Source organism: Castanea sativa, chromosome 1, assembly GCF_040712315.1.
Source record: "Castanea sativa cultivar Marrone di Chiusa Pesio chromosome 1, ASM4071231v1".
NCBI lineage: Eukaryota > Viridiplantae > Streptophyta > Magnoliopsida > Fagales > Fagaceae > Castanea > Castanea sativa.
The window spans coordinates 1,658,608-1,681,744 of record NC_134013.1 but is presented as its reverse complement, the minus strand read 5'-3'; the positions used below and the strand labels follow the sequence as shown (position 1 = coordinate 1,681,744).

The 23,137-nt window shown below is 34.6% G+C and overlaps 3 protein-coding genes across 7 annotated transcripts; all 3 read left to right on the top strand.

The window, feature by feature from the left end:
- Positions 1-1,887: 1,887 nt before the first annotated feature.
- Positions 1,888-6,950, top strand: LOC142623814 (glycosyltransferase BC10-like). Its single transcript, XM_075797275.1, has 3 exons — positions 1,888-2,359; positions 2,524-3,426; positions 6,102-6,950. Exons 2-3 carry the CDS (start codon positions 2,905-2,907, stop codon positions 6,738-6,740), a joined length of 1,161 nt encoding a protein of 386 aa, XP_075653390.1. The 5' UTR covers positions 1,888-2,359; positions 2,524-2,904; the 3' UTR covers positions 6,741-6,950.
- Positions 6,951-9,217: 2,267 nt separating this feature from the next.
- Positions 9,218-16,637, top strand: LOC142611145 (uncharacterized). 4 transcript variants are annotated; one of them, XM_075783200.1, is made up of 7 exons: positions 9,219-9,418; positions 11,825-11,920; positions 13,100-13,427; positions 13,736-14,393; positions 14,478-14,677; positions 14,784-15,028; positions 15,210-16,637. In XM_075783200.1, exons 3-7 carry the CDS (start codon positions 13,159-13,161, stop codon positions 16,001-16,003), a joined length of 2,166 nt encoding a protein of 721 aa, XP_075639315.1. In that variant the 5' UTR covers positions 9,219-9,418; positions 11,825-11,920; positions 13,100-13,158; the 3' UTR covers positions 16,004-16,637. The 4 variants fall into 4 exon arrangements, with proteins under 4 accessions (XP_075639306.1, XP_075639315.1, XP_075639322.1 ...); XM_075783207.1 differs by having other exon boundaries at positions 11,825-11,951; XM_075783191.1 differs by lacking the exon at positions 11,825-11,920 and having other exon boundaries at positions 9,218-9,418.
- A 2,101-nt stretch (positions 16,638-18,738) lies between these two features.
- Positions 18,739-20,106, top strand: LOC142625419 (photosystem I reaction center subunit N, chloroplastic). 2 transcript variants are annotated; one of them, XM_075799099.1, is made up of 3 exons: positions 18,739-19,316; positions 19,564-19,689; positions 19,890-20,106. In XM_075799099.1, exons 1-3 carry the CDS (start codon positions 19,011-19,013, stop codon positions 19,977-19,979), a joined length of 522 nt encoding a protein of 173 aa, XP_075655214.1. In that variant the 5' UTR covers positions 18,739-19,010; the 3' UTR covers positions 19,980-20,106. The 2 variants fall into 2 exon arrangements, with proteins under 2 accessions (XP_075655214.1, XP_075655255.1); XM_075799140.1 differs by having other exon boundaries at positions 18,755-19,316; positions 19,894-20,106.
- Positions 20,107-23,137: the final 3,031 nt, after the last annotated feature.

The following is a 23,137-nucleotide window of genomic DNA, read 5'->3' as shown; positions in this document are numbered from 1 at the left end:
TGAATTTCCAATGTCCACAGGCGGACAGTTATAGGAAATAAAATCAGCAGCTTGATCACAACTCATCCTAGCTAACAAATCCGCACAACGATTGGCTTGGCGAAAGCAATTCCTAAGTTGAACCTGGTGGAACCGAAGCATCAAATGTCTGCAGTCATCCAGAATTGGTGAGACAGCATTATTTTGATAGTTTGGGTTTAGAAACACATCCACAACAGCTTTAGCATCAAGCTCAATAACTAGAGATTGGATGTTTAAGTTGCTGCATAGAATGAGACCCTCTCGCAGCCCCCATAGTTCAGCCACAAAGCTAGTAGTCACCCCAATACGCCTTGAAAACTCAGCAACCCACCTTCCATCCTCATCCCTAACCACTCCTCCACAACCTGCCAACCCCGGATTACCCCTAATGGCCGGTGTTCCACTGTCGTATTGTTTAACTTGTGATTGGTGATGGTAGGGGACCAGGGGTAAATGATGGTTGAGAATGGCCCTGGCCACATTCTCAACTAAAAACGCTATCTTTGTCAAGAAATTATTTTTAGTTGAAAAAAAAAAAAAAAAGCCTTAAAAAGAGCTTTAAGGATTAGGTATTAGATTGATATGCTATGATTTTGGGGTCCGAATAAGAGTATTAATTGCCTTCATAACGTGCCATGTTTGTTACTCTAATGTATTAAACAATTAAGTTTGACCAAAATGGGTGCTTATTTCGTAAAAGCATGATATAAAATTAAGACAAATGATGGGACACGAAGTAAATTCCCTCCCGAGACTTTCAAATTCGATTAACCAACAAAAATGTTGAATAAGCAACATAATTTTTGTTAGAAAATTCCAAAAGCCTTTGGTTTGTTGACTGTTAGTCTGTTAATCATTTGATTTCCATGCAAAAGGAAGCCAAAGAAGCAGGCATTAATGTGTAGGTGCTATTAATTCAATTAATGATTTATCATTTATGCACTTCCTTGCCCCTTTTTCTTTCTTCTTCCTCTCTCAATTATTTAGTAAAAAAAAAAATTCTCTCCTCTTAGGGTCTATTTGAGATCCATTTATTTTACTGAAATTAAAAATTTTTGCTGAAAATACTGTAAATAAAGATAAAAATTAGTTAAAATAATACAATAGGACCCATGAATACTACCAAAAAATGTAGTGGAGCCTATGAATAGTGGCAAAAATAAGCTGAATAGTAAAATAAGTTGACAAAAATAATTTTTGCCAAACACACACTAAATCTAGAAATTAAAATCTACCACCTAGCTATTACCAATTAATTCCAACTTTGCAATGCATGATACATGAATGTAAACAGAAATAGGACCAGTGTTTTGCGGGATTGGTAAGTATATTGGTTACGTCTAGCAAAGGCAAAGCCTGCTTGAAAGAGTTAGAAATAGAATTGCAATTTGTTAGTCATAGTCATTAAAGTTTCAATATCACTTCTAAATGGTGTAACTAAAAAAAAAAAAACTCTCACCTAAACAAAATTAAAACAAAAACAAAGGCATTTAGTTTTTTAAAATGATAAATTATATATAAACCCTATATTTTAGAGATGCTTTTTCTGAAGCTTGGCACAGTTTCAACTTTCAAATTGAACTTTATTATTATTTTTAGTTTTAAATTAAACCCTACACGTTTAAATCATAACAATTTAAAACTATATTTTTCAGGTTTAATTTGGGGATTAGTTCAGATTTGATTGAATAATTTAAATTTTAAATTTATAAATATTGAAACCATAATTTTTGGTGTGTAACAATCTTAAACTTTAATAATTATTTTAATAAAAAAAAATTGTCACAATTAGAAACAAAAGGTCATGATCATGATCTTTTGCCCTTACCCAACTTCAAAGATACTGACTTCACATTACAAGCAAGCAACAAACATGGAAAAGTAATCACGCCCGACACAAAATCCAGCAATTCCTTCCCTCTCTCTCTCTCCTTCAAAAACATAATAATAATAAAAAAAACATTACCTTATATACTTTCTAAACCCATCAGATTCCACGAGACATTCATGTTCTAAGAGTTCATCTCCTGAAAAAAAAAAAAACATCAACGTATTACACACTGCTGTCTCTCTCTCTTTTTATATACTATTATCTATCATCTAAAAGCCTATTATAGCCACTTCTACCAGACCTTCCTATTTTCTTGTGCATAACCATCCTCACATGCTGCTCACTGTTGACCAAAGTTCTCTGTGACCCAACACTCACGTTAACACACCGCAATTTTCTGCAAAAACAATTCAAAGCACTCGGTTTGAAAAATCAAAGTCAAAACCTTCATATTTCCTGTTTTCGTGATCTGCACTTCATTGGACAACAATAACTTCTTTTTTCTTGGTACGTTTACTCTATTTCTTTTGTTGGATTCAGATCTTATATATTTTTAAGAGAAGTGTGTTTGGTTGTTCTCAAATACCCATGTGCTCTTTGCTTTCTTTTTCTTTTTTTTTGTCAAAATATTTGTTCAAAGTTGATTTTGAGTACTGTAGTTTTTGTTCTAGATCTGCCAGACGGTTTTTTCCGTTGAAGATTGAAGAAAGTCAGTCAGTCAGTCAATCAGTCAAATAGGCAATTACTACCCACGTGGTAAAATTTAGACTGTTTTGTGTTATGCATTATAGTTGTGAAGGAAAGTTTAATAATTGTCCAAAATTTTGAGTCTTGGAAGGGTTTTCAATCCCCAAAAGGCTTTTTGTCGATTGGGGTTTGAGAAAAAAAAACAAATGCCCTGAACTTGAATTGTAGTGTACTTTTAGTATCAGTGTGCAATCCAGAGAATTGTGCCATTAGAGGAAACGTGAAGGAAAAGGCGGTTTTTGATTGGGTTTTGTGAAGAAAACAAATACCCGGAACTTGAATATTAGTGTACTTTTAGTTTCAAAATGCAATCCAGAGTCGTGCCATTAGAGGAAGACAAGGTCCCTGTGGTTACAAACCGGACCACAAGCCAATCGAAAGCCTTGCCGCTAAGGCTGTTTCAGATACTCCTGCTGTTTTTGGCTCTGTGCATTGCCTTCTCGGTCATTAGTGTGTATACAATTCGGCGTTTTGGTATTCAAAGTGTAGTGACAACGGTTAAGTCTTCATTCCAGCCGTGCTATGAGGAACCTAATAGTTTTCAGCAATGGATTAGGCCTCCTTCGAATTTAATCCATACTATGAGTGACAAGGAACTGTTGTGGAGGGCGTCTATTGTGCCTCGGGTAAAGAAGTATCCTTTTCGGAGAGTTCCCAAGGTTGCATTCATGTTTTTGACTAAGGGACCATTGCCACTGGCACCTCTGTGGGAGAGGTTTTTGAAGGGACATGAAGGGCTTTTTTCGATATATATTCATTCATTGCCTACATTCCATGCCAACTTTCCACCTTCATCAGTTTTTTACCAGAGACAGATTCCTAGCCAGGTATGGTGATGTTTGTGCTAAATTCCTTTTTGGAAGTTTGCATATTCTACTGGAAGTTCTCCATTGGATATAAAAATCATGCATTTTCATATTCAATATCATTATCATGTTTGCTTTACCACCTGATATTATTTTATATGAATTTAGGTTGCTTAAGCAGATTAGATTTGTTTTTATATGGTTTACACTCAAGGATGGAGGTAGAGGCTAGAAAGTTGTGCCTCCATATAGCCTTTTTTTTTTTTTGGACTGATGCTGGTTGAATATCATTCATTGAAATCTTATTGCCATCAGCATAAGGATTTTGCGAAAATAGAAGTCTTATGGGTACACCATGAGAGACACACACAAGAAATTGCATACTAACAGGACCCAACTTGAGTTAAAATGAGAATGAATTTGACAAAACTTGATAAAACTAAGATTTAAAAAAATTGTAACTGAAGGACTGCTAAATTCCGCACTAAACAACCTCCAAAATACCTCCAATATGAAATTTTAAGTTTTTCTTCTAATTTAGGAGGCTGGCACCATGTTATTGTTCTCCATGCCCACTAATAGTAGATCTCTAGTATTTGAAAACGAGGTCAAGGCCTGTGGAAACTACTTCACCTTTGCAAGTGTTATTGACATCATTTTATTAAAGTGTTGAGAGTTGGGTTACATGATGAATTGGTTATTGGCCAAGGGATAAGGCTGAGATCTCTCTAAGACAGATGTAAGCTTGGGTTATGACATTAAACCACAATCAGTTTATTTTCTTGAATTTGCAGGTGTTTCTATTGTTTCTTAAGAATAGGCTTGAAGGTGGGGTAAAGTCAAAAACTGGGGCAATAGATGAATATTGGAGATATATGTTAGGGTTCATTCAAAAGCTGAAGGTTCTGATGGTTTAGTCATTTGACTAAAAGATCAATACCTGATTATGTACAGAATAAGACAAGCAATGATAGGAAGTGTTAGGTTTGCCTCATTTACTACGATGAGCTACAATTGCCACTGGAAAATTCCGTGAACTTTTCTATTTCTTTTTTAATAAACTTCTTTAAATTGGACACTATGAAGTGTTTTTTCTTTAATTTGATTAGGATTTAAAAATAAGCTACGCCTTTAAATGCTTTAAAAAGACCAGACCAGATGCTTGTCTAGCTAAACATAAAATCTCTCCTAAAATAATTCTGCCCAGTCACTAGAAGAAGAATCTACTCAAGCATAATTGTGCTGATTTTTGTTTTCTCTGTTAAAGCTTGACTCTATCAGTTTTAACAAATGGAATTTATTGTAATCAATTTTGTTGAAGAACTAAAGTTAGTTATAAAATTCTATTTTAAACATAGTTCTGCATTGTCCCCCAAGTGGATCAATCTTTTTTAACATGTTGTACGACAAGCATTAAGCTCCTATGCCTCTCTGTGGTCTTAGAGGATGCCAACAACGATTCTTACTGTGGGATCTCACTGTCATTTAGGTTTTATAGAGTTTCAGTGGTCTGATTATATACCATCAGTGGTGCTTATTTTACATGTAGGTAGTGGAGTGGAGATATAGATAGGACAGTGATCGTCTCTCAAATTTATATTACTCATTGAGTAAAGCATCCCTCTATTGTTATTGCTGGAGCTTATACTGAATTAAGCTTTTTCTGAGTTATTAGTGTCTTTTTGTAATTCAGAAACAAGAGGGCTGGATGTATCTACCTATCCTGTCTAAATAATCATGATTATGATTTTTAGCTGAAACCCTGGTTTGCTTCATTAATGAGATGTGACTCTATTATGAAAAAGGTTGAGAATATAGCTTTACACATAGTTACTCTATAGGTGGTCAAAGTTTGTTTGACATAATGATATTTGAATTACATGAGTCATATTTGCTTTGCAAGTTCAAGTCAATAGCACACCTATTTAGGGCTTTATGGGTACGTATTTTTGCTCAAGCAGCTGGTCATGTACCTAAGTTCAGTTTTGCAAATGGTTCCTTGTCAGAAAGCAAAACAAGTACAAGTGATCAACATTTTGGGTTTTGATGAAAAACAAGTTCTGTCTGGTACATAGCACACGTCTTGATGAGCTTTCTGTGTAGGTTATACAAACAAAGCTCTGTTTTGCCCTAACTGGAGTAGGCAGAGAAGGTTATAAGAGGAGCCATACCATAGTTGGATGATTGAGTTGAGTTGAGCTGCACACCTGATGAGTTCAGTTCTAGGCCAGGTTCTTCTTTCATCCTTGTAAGCTGCTTCGAGGGAAAACTTGATCCGTGTTCCAGTCATGAAAAAGTAGCTAGATAGTGCTTAGCTAGAGGTAACTGATTGCAATGGCTGTGTAGCACGTGAATGGCAGTTTATTTTTGACGGGTTTTGGTATGGAGATTTGAACTACCACTTGAATATAGATAGATAGATGTTAGGATTTTTTTTTTTTTTTTTAGCTTATCTAAACAGTAATAACTCCATTATGTTGTCCTATTGATATAGTTGTATTAGGATTCAATTTTACCCTATGTTTAACTACTTTATATTGGTGATATTGCCCTTGAATATTCAGGCCAAACTTATGAACTCTCATCTTGTTTTTTGTTAATTATAGAACATGTTTTCCATTTGAATTGTAATTTTATGCATTATATCCAGCATTTCAATTAAGGGTTCACAGACATTTTCTTTTTTGGCTCTGCAGGTCTCTGAGTGGGGAAGGATGAGTATGTGTGATGCTGAGAGAAGACTCCTTGCTAACGCATTGCTTGATATCTCCAATGAATGGTTCATCCTCCTTTCTGAATCTTGCATTCCTCTCTATAATTTCAATGTCATATACCACTATATACTGAAATCCGGACATAGCTTCATGGGTGCATTTGATGATCCTGGGCCGTATGGGAGAGGACGCTATAATGATAAAATGGCACCTGAGGTAGATATTTCCCAGTGGCGTAAAGGATCCCAATGGTTTGAAGTTAACAGGAAGCTTGCCATCAACATTGTCGGAGATACTACATTTTACCCAAAATTTGAACAATTCTGTAGACCGGCATGTTATGTGGATGAGCATTATTTCCCCACCATGCTAACCATTGAAGCAGGGAACCTATTAGCAAATAGAAGCATCACTTGGGTGGATTGGTCAAGGGGTGGACCCCACCCGGCCACTTTTGGAAGATCAGATGTCACGGTAGAGTTCTTTAAAAGAATTGTTGAAGGTCAAAACTGCTCTTACAATAATCGTGCCTCTTCAGTTTGTTTTCTCTTTGCAAGAAAATTTGCTCCAAGTGCCTTGGAACCTCTATTACAATTATCACCAAAGGTTTTGGGCTTCTGATTATAAAATCCGCAATCAATTTTACATCTTGAAGTGAAAATTGCCACAGCAGAAAAGGTTCAAAGGGAGAGTGCAAGACTAAATTCTGTGCATTATACATGTTTTTGATGGTATAAATTTAACCTCAATTGTGATATTGGGTTTTTTTTTTTTTTTTTTTTTCTTTTGAATTCTTAGACAATGCTACTATCAATAACAAGTTTAGATGTACAGAGAACTAGCATTTAGCATCATACTCACATTTTTGTATTGCAATATGATTTCTATGAGTTTTGATCTAGCAAAGCCTGCCTCTATTGTGTACAACTGTGCATTAGCTTTATATTTGTGCTCAGCAATTCCAAGTCCTTTCAACAGAATAATTACATGTGCTGGTATAGTGGACTTTTAAAGTGAGGTATCTAATCTCAAATTCCTCTTGCCTCTGCACAATGCTCTTGAGTTCTTTTTCAAGCATACTTATTTTAGTTCTTAGTAATGAACATCTTTTTTAAGGGGGGAAAAAAGTTAAGGCGTTCATCTATAAAACACCACTCTTTTTTCATTTAATAGTTAGTGATTAGGGTCTTGGTATAGGCAAACTTTAATTGGAATTCAAGTGAGGCTATGACCCAACTTATTTAACGAAGCATTTGTAGTAGTCTCATTATCATTTATGCCAGGTTAAGCATTGGTTTCTTAGCAGATAGAACAACTATCATGGTCATACCTTGTTAGAGTCATCATCATGGCTAAATCCCCACCTCACCGTTCGTTCAGGCAATAAATGTGCCGGTCTGTAAGCCGAGTAGCCAACCATGCTTAAAGAAATGAGCTTTACTTGAAGAACACCACTGTAATTTGAATTCATCTTTTGTTGCAGGCACTATGACCTTTTGAAAGGCTTCATATTTACTAAAATTCATTTAGTTTTGTATTTTCTTTAATATCAGTGATTTCTGTATACAATGAAGTGAATGACTCGCTACCGCACTGATTGAGAGCTTTAAAGCAGTGTTTACGACAATGAAGTTTTAAGTTTTTAACAATCCTCTAAATGCACATGATGGTGGTCAACTGGTCATAAGGACGATAAATTGAGTACAATAAAATTTATCTCAGCATAAAAAAGATACTACTAGATATATATCTAATATTACTGCAGACCATGGTTACGGTACACTATTTTGTCATTTCCTTTTCTTTTACCTACAAAAAGATTTAAGCTTCAAAACCCCAAATCAACACCAGCCTAGACCTTCTTCTCAAAAATAAATAAATAAAACCAGCCTAGACCATGGTTATGGTACACTATGTTGTCAATAATACCATTCCCATACCTCATTTGATTTGAATGTCAGAAAATTAGATCAAAGCCATCAAAGAAGACCGGTAAAAGTTTCGGTGGTGTTTTTACGGACTAATCACCTCCTACCCTTTTATTAATTAGAAAAAAAAAATTTAAAACTTGACAATGAATCAAAATAAATTTCTTAGCTAACACCCTAGACCACGTGGGATGCACATTATGATGATGTGACATTAAGGGCATGTTTGATACATCAATTTACACACATGTTTCAGTTTTTAAACAACATTATATGTATTTTCACACATTTTTTATCCACATGTATTTTCAAAAAAATTGAAAAATGTTGTTTAAACACACGTATCAAACGAGCCCTAAAATTTTCAGTTTATTTTATTTTTTCTAATATTACCGTAATCTAAAATTACCAAATATATTACATTACCTTAATCTCACCACCTTCCTAAAACAATACAATGTTGTATGCTTGTATTGAGATTACATTAATGTAAGATTATAATAATATAATATTACGATGTAATATAATATTATGGTGAATCAAATGCCCCAATAGATAGGAGACTACAAATATATCATATACGGGTGATTTTAGTCAAGTATTCAGTATTCTTTTTATACAAAAACCAAAAATACAAAAGCCACTTATAAAGATTAAGTTCTACTCAAGAAGAATTACATCAACAAAAACAAGAGTATAGCCTAAAACAAAAATACTAGCTAAGTAATTATTAAGAGGCCATTTTGCAAGAACATGAGCAACTCTATTCAGATCTCTAGGAACTTAGTTGAGCTTTACATTATGTGAAAGAGCTCTCGATCTTAACATATCTGAAACTTTAACTAAGATTCTCCACGTACTTTGTATTCTAACCAAATTGATATTAAAGTATGGTTTTAAAAATTAGACTGGACTAGCTGATCCAATTGGTTCAACCAAGAATTGGCCACTAATTCAGTGTGATTATGACTAAAAACAAGAAGAAGATATCAAAAAAATTGGGATTAATCGAAAATCGGCCGATTTAACCGGGAAAACCGAAAATCCGCATAATTGAACCAGTTATTGGCTGGTTACGCTGAAAAATAAAACTGCACGGTTTTGACCTTTTTGCCCAAACCTAAAACTACGTGGTTTTGGCTAAACCCAAACCCAAACCCTCACCCTCACACGCGTCTCTCATCTCATTCATCACCAAAAAAAAAAACTTTCATTTCTTCTGCTTCGGACTTGGGCGCCTCTCAGTGCCTCTGCTGCTTCTCGTCTTCTCTGTGCCGTACTGCCTCTGGCCCTTTGCTTTCGGACTTCGGTGGTCTGTGCCGTACTGCCTCTGCCTCTCGCTTCCCTCTCTTTTTCTCTTGGCTTCTTCAGGTAAACACTAAATTGAACTCTCTTTCTTTTTCTTTCTACTCTATATTTTATTTGAATCTCTCAGTCTTTCAATTATTCTTTCGATTATTAGAAATTAATGAATTATAGAGCATTATAGTTTACACTTTACAGAGCATTTTAGTTTACATGTGTGCCTGTCAGTGTGTGTTCATAGTTGGTGGATTTATTTGTATAATTATTTATTTGTGATTTTGTGTATGTTGTGTTGATGGATTTTTTTTTTTTTTTTTGTTTTGATAGGTGTGTTGATGGATTTTTTGCTGATAAAATGAACTTATTTAGCCTCGTTTAAATACCAATAAAAAATGAAAATTATTTTACTATTTAATTTATTTTTGCAACTATTCATGACCCACGACACTTTTTGATACTATTTATGGACATTTTTTGATACTATTTATGGACCCTACTATACTATTTCAATTAACTTTTACCTTTATTTACCGTACTTTTAGCAATAAATTTTCAATTTCAGTAAAATAAACGGTATCTAAACAAATTCTTAATTATCTACTTGAAACTTATTTGCTATTGGAATGTAATGAACTTGTATATTTGGTTTTGGTGAATATTTATAATGTTAAGGATGATTATTATGTTAAATTCTTTAAAAAGATTTTATATGCTGTATGCTTTTTGAAGGAAACGTATTTATTACTATTAGTTTATTAGTTTTAGTATTTTAAAAAATTATTATTTATTTGTATAATTTAAAAAATTATTAATTAAATTATTTATAATATCATTAGTTCGACCACGGTTTCGATCAGAAAATCGATAATCAGTCACTTTTTTGGTTCTTTTAGGCCCGTTTGGTTGTGTTGTTTAAACAACATATATTTTCACATCACTTTTTCATCTGCACGAATTTTCACAACACTTAAACAACATTATTAAAACAGATGACCCGAATTTTACCAGTTGTTAGAACCATGGTTTTGTTTACTTTTTACTACTGTGTCTGTGTTAATTATGTCCGTGTGATTTTTTAATGAGGTGGCAAATCCTACACCATAGATTTTATTTAAACTAAATCTTGCCTTGAAATGGAGATCGAAATTTCCAATTAAAAGAGAAAAATAAATACTATAAAAACAAAAAATCTGAACCCTACTCTTAAAACCCTCTCTGACTCTCTCTCTCTCTCTCTCTCTCTCTCTCGGTTAATTTTCCCAGCTACCAAACAGATAAGCTTTTGATTCTCTCATTCTATTATGTAGCTTTCACAGGTAAGTCTTTCAAGTATTGGGTTTTTCTGTTTGGAGTATTTTCTACGTTGTTAGTATACTGATTTCATTTATCATGGGTTTTTATGGTGTTTTTGTAACAAGCTTTTGATCATTTAAAAAAAAAAAAAGACTCTGAATTTCAGTTAAGACAAACAAAATATACTATTCATTGAGATTATGAAGTCGTTGAATTGGGTGTAGATTATGAATTTGAATATATAGAGAAATTCCTTTGATATTCTGACTATTTCTCTACATCAATGGTCGTGAGATTGTGTCAAAAGAAAATGGAGAAGTAACTTTCAAAAGCATAAGATAGGATTGAGATTAATGTTGTGAAAAACAAATGGACTAACCTCTAAGAAAAAGAGTAGGTGAAGAAGAATGTTGCTCACATGCTTCTAAGCTTTTCAATTGGTAATATGCAGAGAGAGATGTATTGCCATTTATCTATTAGTTTTTTGCTTCATGCTATTTGTCATTCTTTTTTTTGTGATAAGTTCGATTCGGGTCTATTTGGGAACAACTTATCTAACTCTTTGCTGAAAGTATGCTAAAGTATACTTGTAATCTAAAAAAGTGAGGTTTTAAAAAGCGGTACATAAAAGCTAAAAACTGAGCTCATAAGCTCAAGCCAAATGGACACTAATTCATTTTACTTTTCTATGCTTTATTGGATGATTGATTTCTGGCAGGCCTTCCATACTTTCTTTTCTTTTTTTTTCTTTTTTTCTGTTTAGGTTATGGTCTCATGAATAATTGCTTCATGTTTTTCCTTACTAATCTGATTAAATTTGCGTGTTATTAGATCATTTTGTATTGCCTGTGACTATTCTGATAGCATTATGCAGAAACTTGATCCTAACTTTTCATTTCGAAATGGTTGGGCTTTTCTGTACTCCCATGCGAGCATAACGTATTGTATGACTTATTCTAGGGGCAGGCCTATATCATTTTAACTTACAAAATTAGCATCATATGGTCCAATAGCATGGACTTTATGTTCTTCACTTTTATTTTTTACGTTTTTGGTTGGTTTTGTCAGGCCTAATCATTTTAATTTCTAATCTACATTCCTTGAGCACAAAGAGCTTGAATATCTTCCAATTTTGCATAACCATGGATTCTCTCTGTCTTTCTTTTTCTCTTTCAATAGTTGGAACCGCTTGAACCTTTTTTTTTCCGCTTGTTGGGATGTCGGCTATGGAGGGTCTGAAGCTGAGAATCTTTCTCTTCGTGTTCAGGGAGAAAAGTAATTTTGAAACCTTTAAAAGAAAAATTAAGTATGTAAAATAGAGTCTCTTTGCATTTTTATTATAGAGTTGCTGTTTATGGTAAGCGGTAGTAACTATTTAAGCTGTATAATAATTTTTTTATTTCTGTCCTGCATCTAGTTCAGGTTAATTTGTTTTGGGACCTGTTTTGTTTTTAATTGCCTGAAACAAGCATCTGGCCAGCTCGGTTAAATTTCTACAATTGAAATCCATATAAATTTGCAGCAAATCATTTAAAAAAATAGTAAGTGAAAGGAAATTCAATGATAATCACTAATAAACACCCAATAGTATATATGACTAGAATAGATGTTTGAAGTCAGATGTAGTTGAAAAATGCTATTCTTAGAGATCATCCACTCTTTTCTTTTTTGCAAAAGTGTTTGTAGTTGTACCTTGCCTAGTGTAGATATCTTCAATACACACATGCAGGTATCTTCAATACATGCACACACACACACACATACATAAAAAATAAAGGACATGTTAGGGGTTCTAGGGTCATTTTGGGATTCTATTCTACACATTTCAGGGTGTTTTGGTCATTTTGAAGGTTCTTAGGGTAATCTGATCATTCTAGGCATTTCAAGGGTATTTTGGTCAATTTAGAGGTCTAGAACCTAGAGGTATTTGGTCATTTTAGAGGTTTGGGAGGTATTTGGATCATCTTGGGCATTTTAGTGGTATTTTGACCATGAATTGGTTTGGGATGAAAGCCTCATTGTCATAATTAGGAAAGTCACATGAACTAGTTTTTCTGCTCATTTGCAACTCCAGTTAATTGTTTTCAACAAATTTCATGTTGTTGAGACAGAATCTTGCTACACTCAAGTTGGAGTTTTTGGGCTGCACTGTTGTAACATTGCCATGTTAAAAGAAAAGTACCTGATCATTCCTTTTTGAAGTCCATATGAAAATGAATTTTTCTAGGTTGACTTCCACTAACTCAATCAATTGATAACCCCTCTTCAACTTTTCAAAATAATTTTCTTTAATTGTTGCAAAAATAAATATTTTTGTTATAAAGCGTGCATAGAATAACAAGTAGTAATGGTCTCATCAAAGTCTTTTCTATGCAATCTTTCCTGCTTTGACTGGTTTACTTTTACTCATTGCCATTGTTGAACTTATCTTATTCTGTGCACTTTATTTCACAGATGATGCTGTACTAATTTTAAGCTGGTACAATATATCAGTGGCTTGAAATTTAGAGCATATGGCTGTAGTAGAATCCATACTTGATATCCCAGTGCAAGATCCAGCAGAGGAGGAGTTCTGTTGGGCTGATTTGACTTGGACCAAATTTCGCACTTCTGAACGTGAAGATGATGTTGCCCTCATTCCTTACGAGCGTGTGGATGCATTTATAATTGGTGAATGCTCTAACATAGAATGCCCAACACGGTTTCATATTGAGAGGGTACGGAAACGATCATTTGGCAGCTTGAAGGAGTACAAGAATGATGATTATTTGGAATATAGGCTGTAAGTTTCTAGTTTGCTTGGTATTAAAGATTTACTATTTGCACTCTGTTTTTGACATAAATGTTTTTTAGAAAATGAGTTATTTTCCCCCTGATTACCATTGATATTTGAGATCAATGTATAATGAAGTTTGAGACCTTTTTATGAGCACCACATACAAACTAACCCACCTATTTAACCATCTGGTTGGGCTTGTATAATAAGACATGTTGGCAGCAAGGGTCTAGATGGATAAAAGATGATAGATATCCTTATTCAATTGAAGGTTTTCAAGTTTCTAATGTCATTTTCTTATTTTGATCTTGAAGGTATTGGTGTTCATTTGGTCCTGAAAATTATGGGGAAGGTGGGGGTATATTACCTAGTCGAAGATATCGACTTAACACCCGCAATCGTGCTGCTAGACCTCAATCCATGCGAGGCTGCAAATGTCATTTTGTGGTGAAACGCCTGTATGCTCGTCCATCACTTGCACTTCTTGTATATAATGATAATGACAGGCGCCATGTAAATGATTCTGGTTTTGTCTGCCATGGGCCACTTGATAGAGATGCCATAGGCCCTGGTGCCAAGAAAATTCCATATATCTGTAATGAGATTCAACAGCAGACAATGTCTATGATCTATCTGGGCATTCCAGAGGAGAATGTGTTAGAGAAACACATAGAAGGGATTCAACGATACTGTGGTTCAAATGCGAAAGTTAATAGCCTTGCTTCCCAGTATGTCCACAAACTGGGGATGATTATAAGACGATCCACCCATGAGTTGGATCTGGATGACCATGCTAGCATTCAGATGTGGGTTGAACGCAATAGAAAGTCAATATTCTTTTACCAGGATACTTCAGAAGCAGATTCTTTCATTTTGGGGATTCAAACAGAGTGGCAATTGCAACAAATGATCCGTTTTGGCCATCGCAGTCTAATTGCAGCTGATTCAACGTTCGGCATAAAGCGACTTAAGGCAAGTACTTCATTATGTGCATTCTTTCTAGCTATAGAAAAATTATTAGAGAGGATATTTATGTTATTATTTGTTGGATTACAGTACCCCTTGAGCACACTTCTTGTGTTTGATTCAAGGCAACATGCGCTGCCTGTTGCATGGGTTATCACACGCAGCTTTGCAAAGCTTGATGTGTCCAAATGGATGAAAGCTTTACTTGGTCGAGCCCGTAGTGTGGAGCCTGGGTGGAAGGTCAGTGGGTTTTTGATTGATGATGCAGCGGCTGAAATTGATCCCATAAGGCAGGAATCACTTGCTCTAACTTCATGTTTTGAAAAAAAAAAAAAAAAGGAATAATATGCAACCTTAAAATAGAGTAGTTTATGAATATTATTGACTGGTTTTCAGGGATATATTTTGCTGCCCTGTTCTTTTTTCCCTCTGGCGTGTTCGTAGATCATGGCTAAGGAATATTGTTAGGAAATGCAATAACATTGAAGTTCAGCGGGAAATTTTTAAACGGCTGGGGAAGATAGTGTACAGCATTTGGGGTGGAGTTGATACTCTTGCTGCCTTAGAAGAATTAGCCCAGGATTTTGTTGATCAAACTGCTTTCATGGAATACTTCAAGGCCTCTTGGGTGCCTAAGATTGGTATGATATCACTCTCTCTCTCTCTCTCTCTCTCTCTCTCTCTCTCTCTCTCTCTCTCTCTCTCTCTCTCTCTCTCTGTGGGACACATACCTGCATACGCACACAACTTGGACAAGAGACAAATGTGTGAAATTTCCTTGGAATGTTTGCATCTAAGTTTTGCTTGTTTTTTGTTTGACAGAAATGTGGCTTTCAACTATCAGAACTCTTCCTCTAGCTAGCCAAGAGGCTTCTGGTGCCATAGAAGCCTATCATGTGAAGCTAAAAGCCAAACTGTTTGATGATTCACACCTCGGTGCACTTCAAAGAGTTGACTGGCTGGTGCACAAGCTAACTACTGAGCTGCATTCAAGCTATTGGCTTGACCGCTATGCAGATGAAAGTGATTCTTTTCAAAATGTGAAGGAGGAATATATTGCTTCTACATCATGGCACCGGGCATTGCAGATTCCTGATTCTGCCGTCACCTTGGATGATCAGGAGCAACTCTTTGCCAAGGTTTTAAGCCAGAAAGACAGCAGTCTAACACGTCTTGTGTGGAATCCTGGATCAGAATTTGCATTCTGTGATTGTGCATGGTCAATTCAAGGAAACCTTTGCAAGCATGTAATTAAGGTCAATACGATATGCGCAAATCATCAAAGTTATCAACCTTCTATGTCTTTTCAGTCATTTAAAGAGATATTGATGAATTTATGGAGAAAACCAATGGATGATTCAGTTTCACTAGATCTGTCGGTGGCTTGGACTCACCAGATGCTTGATCAACTTCAGAAACTAGTTGAACTTACTGGTTCTAGTGACATTGGCACTGTGGTAAACAATCTTCCATTGAAATGGGTTTCAAAGAAAGGCAGAACAAATGCTGGCAAGCGGTCACCCACTCTGGCTCTTCCATCTAGTTCCCAGGGTATGCAGACTGCTGCTGTACGTAAGAAGAACCGGAAGCGGAAAAGATTATCACGACTAAGGTAATAGCCTGAGTTGATAGATGCAGATTTTATTCTGGGATAGTTCAGACTGAAGCAAACTAGATTTAACTTCACAAATTTCTATAGATACAGATTTCCTTCTGGGATTAGTTCAGATCAAAGCAAACTAGATTTAACTTCACAAATTTCTTCATTTTAAATTGTTTCACATAATTGATTATTCCTACTCCATTGCCGGTGGTGTTAAACTCTTGAATGCATCCACCAAGGGTCATATACACTTGGCCATCTTCAAAGAATATGGACTGGTTGGTATCATGAGAGATGACATTGGAGGAAATCAGAGGTTTAATTTAATTTTACATCAGTTGCACATTCATGGTTGAGCAAATTTAAGGACCCCGTTCTAAAGAAGGCATCTGTACAAAAATTTCTTTGGACTTGGGAGGAATTTTTGAGCATTTGACCATCTCTTATCTTCAGTTACTTTCCTTAAGCTTTATTCTTTGTATTTACAATTTTTGTTGTATTCCTTGGTGCCTTTATGTGCATATATGTTGGGAGGAAGTATGTTGAAAATCCATATTAACATAGACGACTTTATGATCTTATTTTATGTAGATTTACATCACAGAACTGACAGAACAGAAGTATTTATATTGATTAATTCATTAATACGATTGTTTGATTACATAGATTGTTTTGCATGCAATTTGTACTTAGGGTTTAGTTTGCAGAGGTAAACATGTTGGCCTTTAGTTAGAAGATGAAACTTAACTTGAAGAAATTCTACCTTTGCTTGACTTTGAAGCATATTGTTGTTGACTAATTTAAATTAACGGAGTCTGTAACGCCCACATCTATTTTTGTCTTTGTGATTATCTAATAAAAAAGGGTTCTAATTAACTTTAGAAAAAGGAAAATTTGCATGAAAATGTTACTGAAACTAAGCCTCTAATTTTGTCGTTGACTAAGAGATTTAGGTTTTGAGCCTTGCTTACACGAAAAACCATTGATATTCAAATTTGATGATAAAGAGTAATCCTCATAGAGCAGATTAGTGCATATGTTGGAATTTTATTGTATCTAAAAAAACAAAAAATAAAGTCTCTAATTCGTAATTATGCCTTACACAAAGGTCCCTTTTGTAAGGGTTAGTATTGTAAGTCTTGTCTTTCCACTTCCTCTTTCTCCATTCTTGTGTCTTCTATCTATATTATCTCCAAAAAAAAAAATTCCAAACTCAGATCATTTAATATATTTAGATCAAGAGATTTTCTTTTGAACCCAAATCATAGCTTATGATTTAATCATATAGCCTCGTTTCCAATTGGGAGAAGAATAGCGGGGCATTCTCCCAACCAAGTGGAAGAGCCTTGTATCTCCTTAGCAATAGCTGCTAAACTTAGCGCAGCTTTATCACATATTGTTCTGACATAATGCAAGGCATCCTCTATTTTCAACACATTTCATTCTATTTCGATAGGGCTGTAAACAAGCTAAGTTTTGTCAAGTAGTGAATATTCAAACTCGGCTCAACAGCAAAAAAAGAATGTTCAAGCTTGGCTTGAGCTTGATACAAGCCTACAAATAATGTTCAAGCTTGAGCTTATAAAAGCTTAAGCTTGAGCTCGGCTTGGCTTGGCTCGGTTCATTAGTCAAGCCAAGCTCGAGCTCGAGCTCTATATTAAACCCAAACTCAAGCTCAGTATCATGTTTTTGAGCTTTAGATCCGACACAAATATATTATCAAGCTTATATCAAGTTTATTATCTAGCCCATTTGGTTTGGATAAGTGGTCACAACTTATAATTAATTAAAGTCTTAGAAGATATGAGTTTACTTGTCAAGCTCATATCAATTTCATTACCAAATTCATAAATAAGCCTAGGCTTAACTTGTTTTGTTACTTTTTGATCGAGTTTTGGTGTTCATGAGCTTATTCATTAACAATATTTTTTACTCGGGCTCGGCTCGTTTATTAAATAAGCCTAAAACTAAAGCTCAAGCTTGGCTTGTTTATAAATAAACAAACATGAACGAGCTTTTTATCGAACCAAACCCAAGCTGTTTATGAACGGTTTGGTTCATTTACAGCCCTATATTTCCATCACGTTTTGGAAGCCCATTTCTCTTGTTTTGATTAAAGCCGCTCCTAAAACTTGTGCCATTAACCATAGACTGTCAAGAGATTAGACAATAAGATCATGTAACAAACCCATTAAAAATCCAGTAGATTAATTATTATTTTATATAGAATTAGTAGATTAAGTTTGAGATACTTCATTGAAGACTAAATGTATTATTGCCATCTTAAAACACATGAATGTAGTCTAAGGTCTGGGTCTAGTGGCGACCCACCTGCTAACCCAAAGAGGTGAGCTCACATTTGACCAACCAGGCACCAGCTCACCCCATAGGGTGAGCTTTACATTCTTTTCTTTCTTTTTTTTTTTTTTTTTTTTTTGATTGAATAAAAACAAGTGCTCCTACGGCGTGGTATCATTGCCCTAGTTTACTTAAACCCAAATTCTATGGCGTGGGACCACCAAAGCTACTTGGAGCTATCCATTTGGGCATAGTATTTTAAACTTAAGCGCTACAACTCGAACCACAACTCTTGGACTCGCAAGAATGATGATTCAAGGAACTCCTACCATCAATCTGTTACCTTCAGTGGTGAGCTTTACTGCTCCTAGCTATAAAAGAAAAGAAAAAATAGATAAAGAAAAACAAAATTGTGTATCTATTTATTCTATCCATCCCTTGATGTAAATTGGGTCTGTCACTCTAACTCTATTCCTAAGTGGGGCCAAAATTATAGCTCACCATAGAAATTCAAGACCCCAAAACAGCACGAAGAGCAGAGTTTGCCAATAGGAGTGAGGCAATCTCACCTTATCCACACTCCCACCACAACCTGTTATTACATTCGTTATCATTCCATATCAAATTATCCATAACCCCCCTCCCCCCCAAAAAAAACCCATTAACCACCATCTCTTCACCTTTGTTCACTATTAGAAAGTGAATATTGGTTTCCTACTGTAATGGCAGCCATGAACTCTAGTGTTTTGGCATGCAACTATGCCATCTCGGGTGCTGGATCATCTGAGCTCAATGCAAAACTTGCTTCCACACCTTCTGTTGCATACCCAGTTGTGCATGGTCACAAGTTGCCTGTGATCAGGGCCCAACAGGCTAAAGTTTCTGAATCAAAAGAATCAAGAGGGAGTGAAGGAAGAAGGGCTGCCCTGCTTTGCTTAACAGCCACCCTTTTCGCAGCTGCTGCCTCCAATTCATCTTCCAATGCTGGGGTCATTGAAGATTACCTTGAGAAGAGCAAAGCTAACAAGGTTTGTCATGTTTCTAGCTATAGTTATATTGGATATACTCATATACATAAAAAGCATCATGCTTTTGCTACTTATATATAGAATTGCTTATTTGTAACTAAGGAAGTGCATTTTAATTGTTGATATGTGATTTGTCCTACTTTTATGCATTCTTACTTGTTTGTCATCCTTGTTTTCTAATAGTAGACTTAAACTCAGCTTGAATGTTGTAATATGAGACTTACAGTATGCTTGAATGTTGTAATAGGAACTAAATGACAAGAAGAGGCTGGCCACAAGTGGTGCTAACTTTGCACGAGCTTATACAGTTCAATTTGGCTCATGTAAATTCCCTGAAAACTTCACTGGCTGCCAAGATCTTGCCAAGCAAAAGGTTTGACTCATAAATGACATGGAATGGTTTAGTTCTAATATATATATTCTCTTTGATGAGTGTTGATCATAAGGGAAGTGGAGAAAAGAGAAATTTGAACTAGTGATCTCTGCGTCGTGCAGAATCACTTGTTTCTTGGTTTGATTCTACAATGGTTTTCCTTTAACTGATTCTAATTAATTGGTTCTGGGTTGATGCAGAAAGTACCATTTCTCTCTGACGATTTGGAGTTGGAATGTGAAGGGAAGGACAAATTCAAGTGTGGTTCCAATGTTTTCTGGAAATGGTGAAGAGGGTAATCCTTTCTTTCTTCAATACCATGTACTTTCCTCAAACATGTACCTAAATTTCTATTGAATAACTCTTCATCCCATGTTTTGCAATCTTTCTGAATTCAAATGTCTCTCTTTTCAAATACCCACTATTTGTTTAATCGAATGGACAGAGAAATCTAAAGTCGGTTTCGTGTTCATAATCTCATGTTTAATTGCTTCTTTACCACCCCAAGAACTAGTTTTGATCCAGTTTTTGAAGAGATTTTAGAACATTTTAAACCAATTACACATTAAATCTAGATAACCCTTTCCTGCACACCAATCACTAATCAAAACTTGACTGCCAAGGAAAGATTTCAGCTAAACAATGAGTGACTTTAAAACAAGGTATATCTCTGCAGAGTTCTTTACCAAAACTTCCCAAATTTTAAAGAAACAAGGTAGAAAAACTCATTTCAACTGTACATTTTGAATATGAAACTTTGTAGTCTCCTTACCATTTTATGCCAGGTTAAGCATTGGTATCTTAGCAGATAGAACAACTATCACGGTCATACCTTGTTAGAGTCGTTACCATCATCATGGGTGATCCCCCACCTCACCGTTCATTCAGGCAATAAATGTGCTGGTCTGTAAGCAGACAGGCCAACCACGCTTAAAGAAATGAGCTTTACTTTAAAGTCAATTTTGAACACCACCGTAATTTGAATTCATCTTTTGTTGCAGGCACTATAACCTTTTGAAAGGGTTCATATTTACTAAAATTCAATTAGATTTGTATTTCTTTAATCTCAGTGATTTCTGTATACAAAAAATGAGTATACAATGAAGTGAATGACTCACCATCGCACTGATTGAGCTTTAAAGCAACGTTTGCGACAATGAAGTGAATGAACCCTCTTTAAATATTTAACTATCCGCTTAAAGGCACAAGATAGGTGGTCATGACTCACGAACACAATAAATTGAGTACAATAAAATTTATCTCAGCAGAAAAAAAAAAAAAAAAAAAAAAGGTACTACTAAATATGTATCTAATATTGATGCAGACTAAAGTTGTCATTTCCTTTTCTTTCACCTACAATAAGTTTTTAAATTTCAAAACCCCAAATCAACACCAGCGTAGACCATGGTTATGGTACACTGGTTTGTCAATAATACCACTCACATAATTCATTTAATTTGAAAGTAAAAATATTAGATCAAACCCATCAAAACAGACCTGTGAAAGTTTCGGTAGTGTTTTTACGGACTAATCACCTCCTACTCTTTTATTAATTAGAAAAAAACGAAATCAAAACTTGACAATAAATCAAAATAAATTTCTAAGACCACCCTCAAAGGAATACTGGTATAAATAAGAGAACAAAATGTATATGATAATGCACCTTGCTCTCCTAATGTATACTTTCTTTTACGCTTAGTTTTTAAACTTTGAGAATAAACATTTAACCCCCTTAATTATTACGCGTGTAATATCAGCTCACCTAAATTATGAGAATGCACATTTATTCTCCTAAACTACCTGTGAAATACTTTATAACCATCCCATGTGTAATTATTTAGGAAAATAAATGTGTATTCTTATAGTTTAAGAAGGTAAGTGTAAAAAATGATATAGTTTAAAGAAGTAAGTGTAAAAAATGTATAGTTTAAGGATATATGTAAAACAATATATAATTTAGAGATAAGTAAATATACATTCGGATAGTTCAAGAAGTAAAGGTAAAAAATAAAAAATAAAAAAAGTAAAGTGTAAGAAAGTAAAGTATAATAGCCAAAAATAAAAGTGCTAAACTTAAAAAGATTAAAAATAAATAATTCATAGTAAAAAAATGTATTATCACGTGTGATTATTAACTAAAATGTCTTCCAATTAGCTCATACAGATCATTGGAACAAAAATAAGTGCACTACAAAATAGAAATATTCTCTCCCACGCACACAACAAGGCATCAGGGGTTTATTAAAGATTACTTTAATAACACTAACAGGGACCATTGTTGCGTACTTGTGACACATTATACAAAGTCACTAGCAGGGCGTAGAAACCAAGAGAAGGTTCTCGAAACCATAATATAAAAGAATCTCAGGAATCAATACCCACAACAAAATCCGAACCTTACACCTGTGAGCTGCGAATGTGATAGATCTTTTTGCCTCAATTTGAACAAGCTGTTGTTGGGCACAATCAACGTGTCCATTTACGGTTGGCCTTAGCCACACATTACAGGTCGGTCCTTGTGAATGTGAGAGACACAAATATTTATCCGTTTACTGAATCGCTATGATTGCGCTCTGTGGCCGTTTTTTTTGTTAAATCAATCCTTTTGCCCGGAAAAGCGCCATACCATATCTACGTACGCGTCTATCTAACGCGTGAATTGTGAATCAATAACGCAAAACAATTAATCAAATCAAATACGTTATATGTGTGTTTATCAAATAAAAAAAAATCAAATTCGTTATTAATAACCAGTATATATACATGAATATAATTAAAAATAATTATAGTTAAACGATCTAAATTATATACTATATTTTAGAAGATATTCAAATTATACACAATATTAACTTACATTTTTTTAATAACGCAAAATAATCCATCAAATTAAATGCGTTATTAACAGGACCGGTTGAATGGTAGAGCAAGAAATGCAGTCGTCTAAGGCCTCAAGTAAAAAAAAAAAGGCCCCCAAATTTTAACCAATAGAATTATATATAATCAATAAATAAAATAATATTTTTTTACCAGATGAAAAAAAAATAGAGAAAAATGCAACATTCACAATATTTTTCACAACACTTTTACAACTAATGCTAAGTAGCAGGTTGATACAACCTGTTATTGATAGCGAAAAAATAATTATAGTGATATTTTCAAATAATTTAGCTTATTCATGGCTTTCCAAGTTTACTACTAACGCTACTCTTTTACTTACCATTATCAATCTCTCACATCAACAAGTATGAAAAATTTTCTTAAATTGTTTTTGTATATAAAATTTCTATAAAAAAAAAAACTACATAATTCATGTTAATTAATAGTAATTTTGCATCTAAACACATGATAATCAATTTTCGCCTTAGGTCCCTAAATGCATCAAGCTGCCCCTGATTATTTATAACCAATGTGTAACCCGTACATATGCACGAATATAATTAAAAATAAT

Excerpts from the sequence above, each read along its gene's own strand:
- LOC142611145 (XM_075783191.1), top strand. The coding sequence starts at position 13,159 with ATGGCTGTAGTAGAATCCATACTTGATATCCCAGTGCAAGATCCAGCA. Across the intron at positions 14,394-14,477 it reads TCGGCATAAAGCGACTTAAG|TACCCCTTGAGCACACTTCT; the intron begins GCAAGTACTTCA and ends GTTGGATTACAG. Across the intron at positions 14,678-14,783 it reads GCTGAAATTGATCCCATAAG|GGATATATTTTGCTGCCCTG; the intron begins GCAGGAATCACT and ends ACTGGTTTTCAG.
- LOC142623814 (XM_075797275.1), top strand. The coding sequence starts at position 2,905 with ATGCAATCCAGAGTCGTGCCATTAGAGGAAGACAAGGTCCCTGTGGTT. Across the intron at positions 3,427-6,101 it reads AGAGACAGATTCCTAGCCAG|GTCTCTGAGTGGGGAAGGAT; the intron begins GTATGGTGATGT and ends TTGGCTCTGCAG.
- LOC142625419 (XM_075799140.1), top strand. The coding sequence starts at position 19,011 with ATGGCAGCCATGAACTCTAGTGTTTTGGCATGCAACTATGCCATCTCG. Across the intron at positions 19,317-19,563 it reads AGAAGAGCAAAGCTAACAAG|GAACTAAATGACAAGAAGAG; the intron begins GTTTGTCATGTT and ends ATGTTGTAATAG. Across the intron at positions 19,690-19,893 it reads AAGATCTTGCCAAGCAAAAG|TACCATTTCTCTCTGACGAT; the intron begins GTTTGACTCATA and ends TGATGCAGAAAG.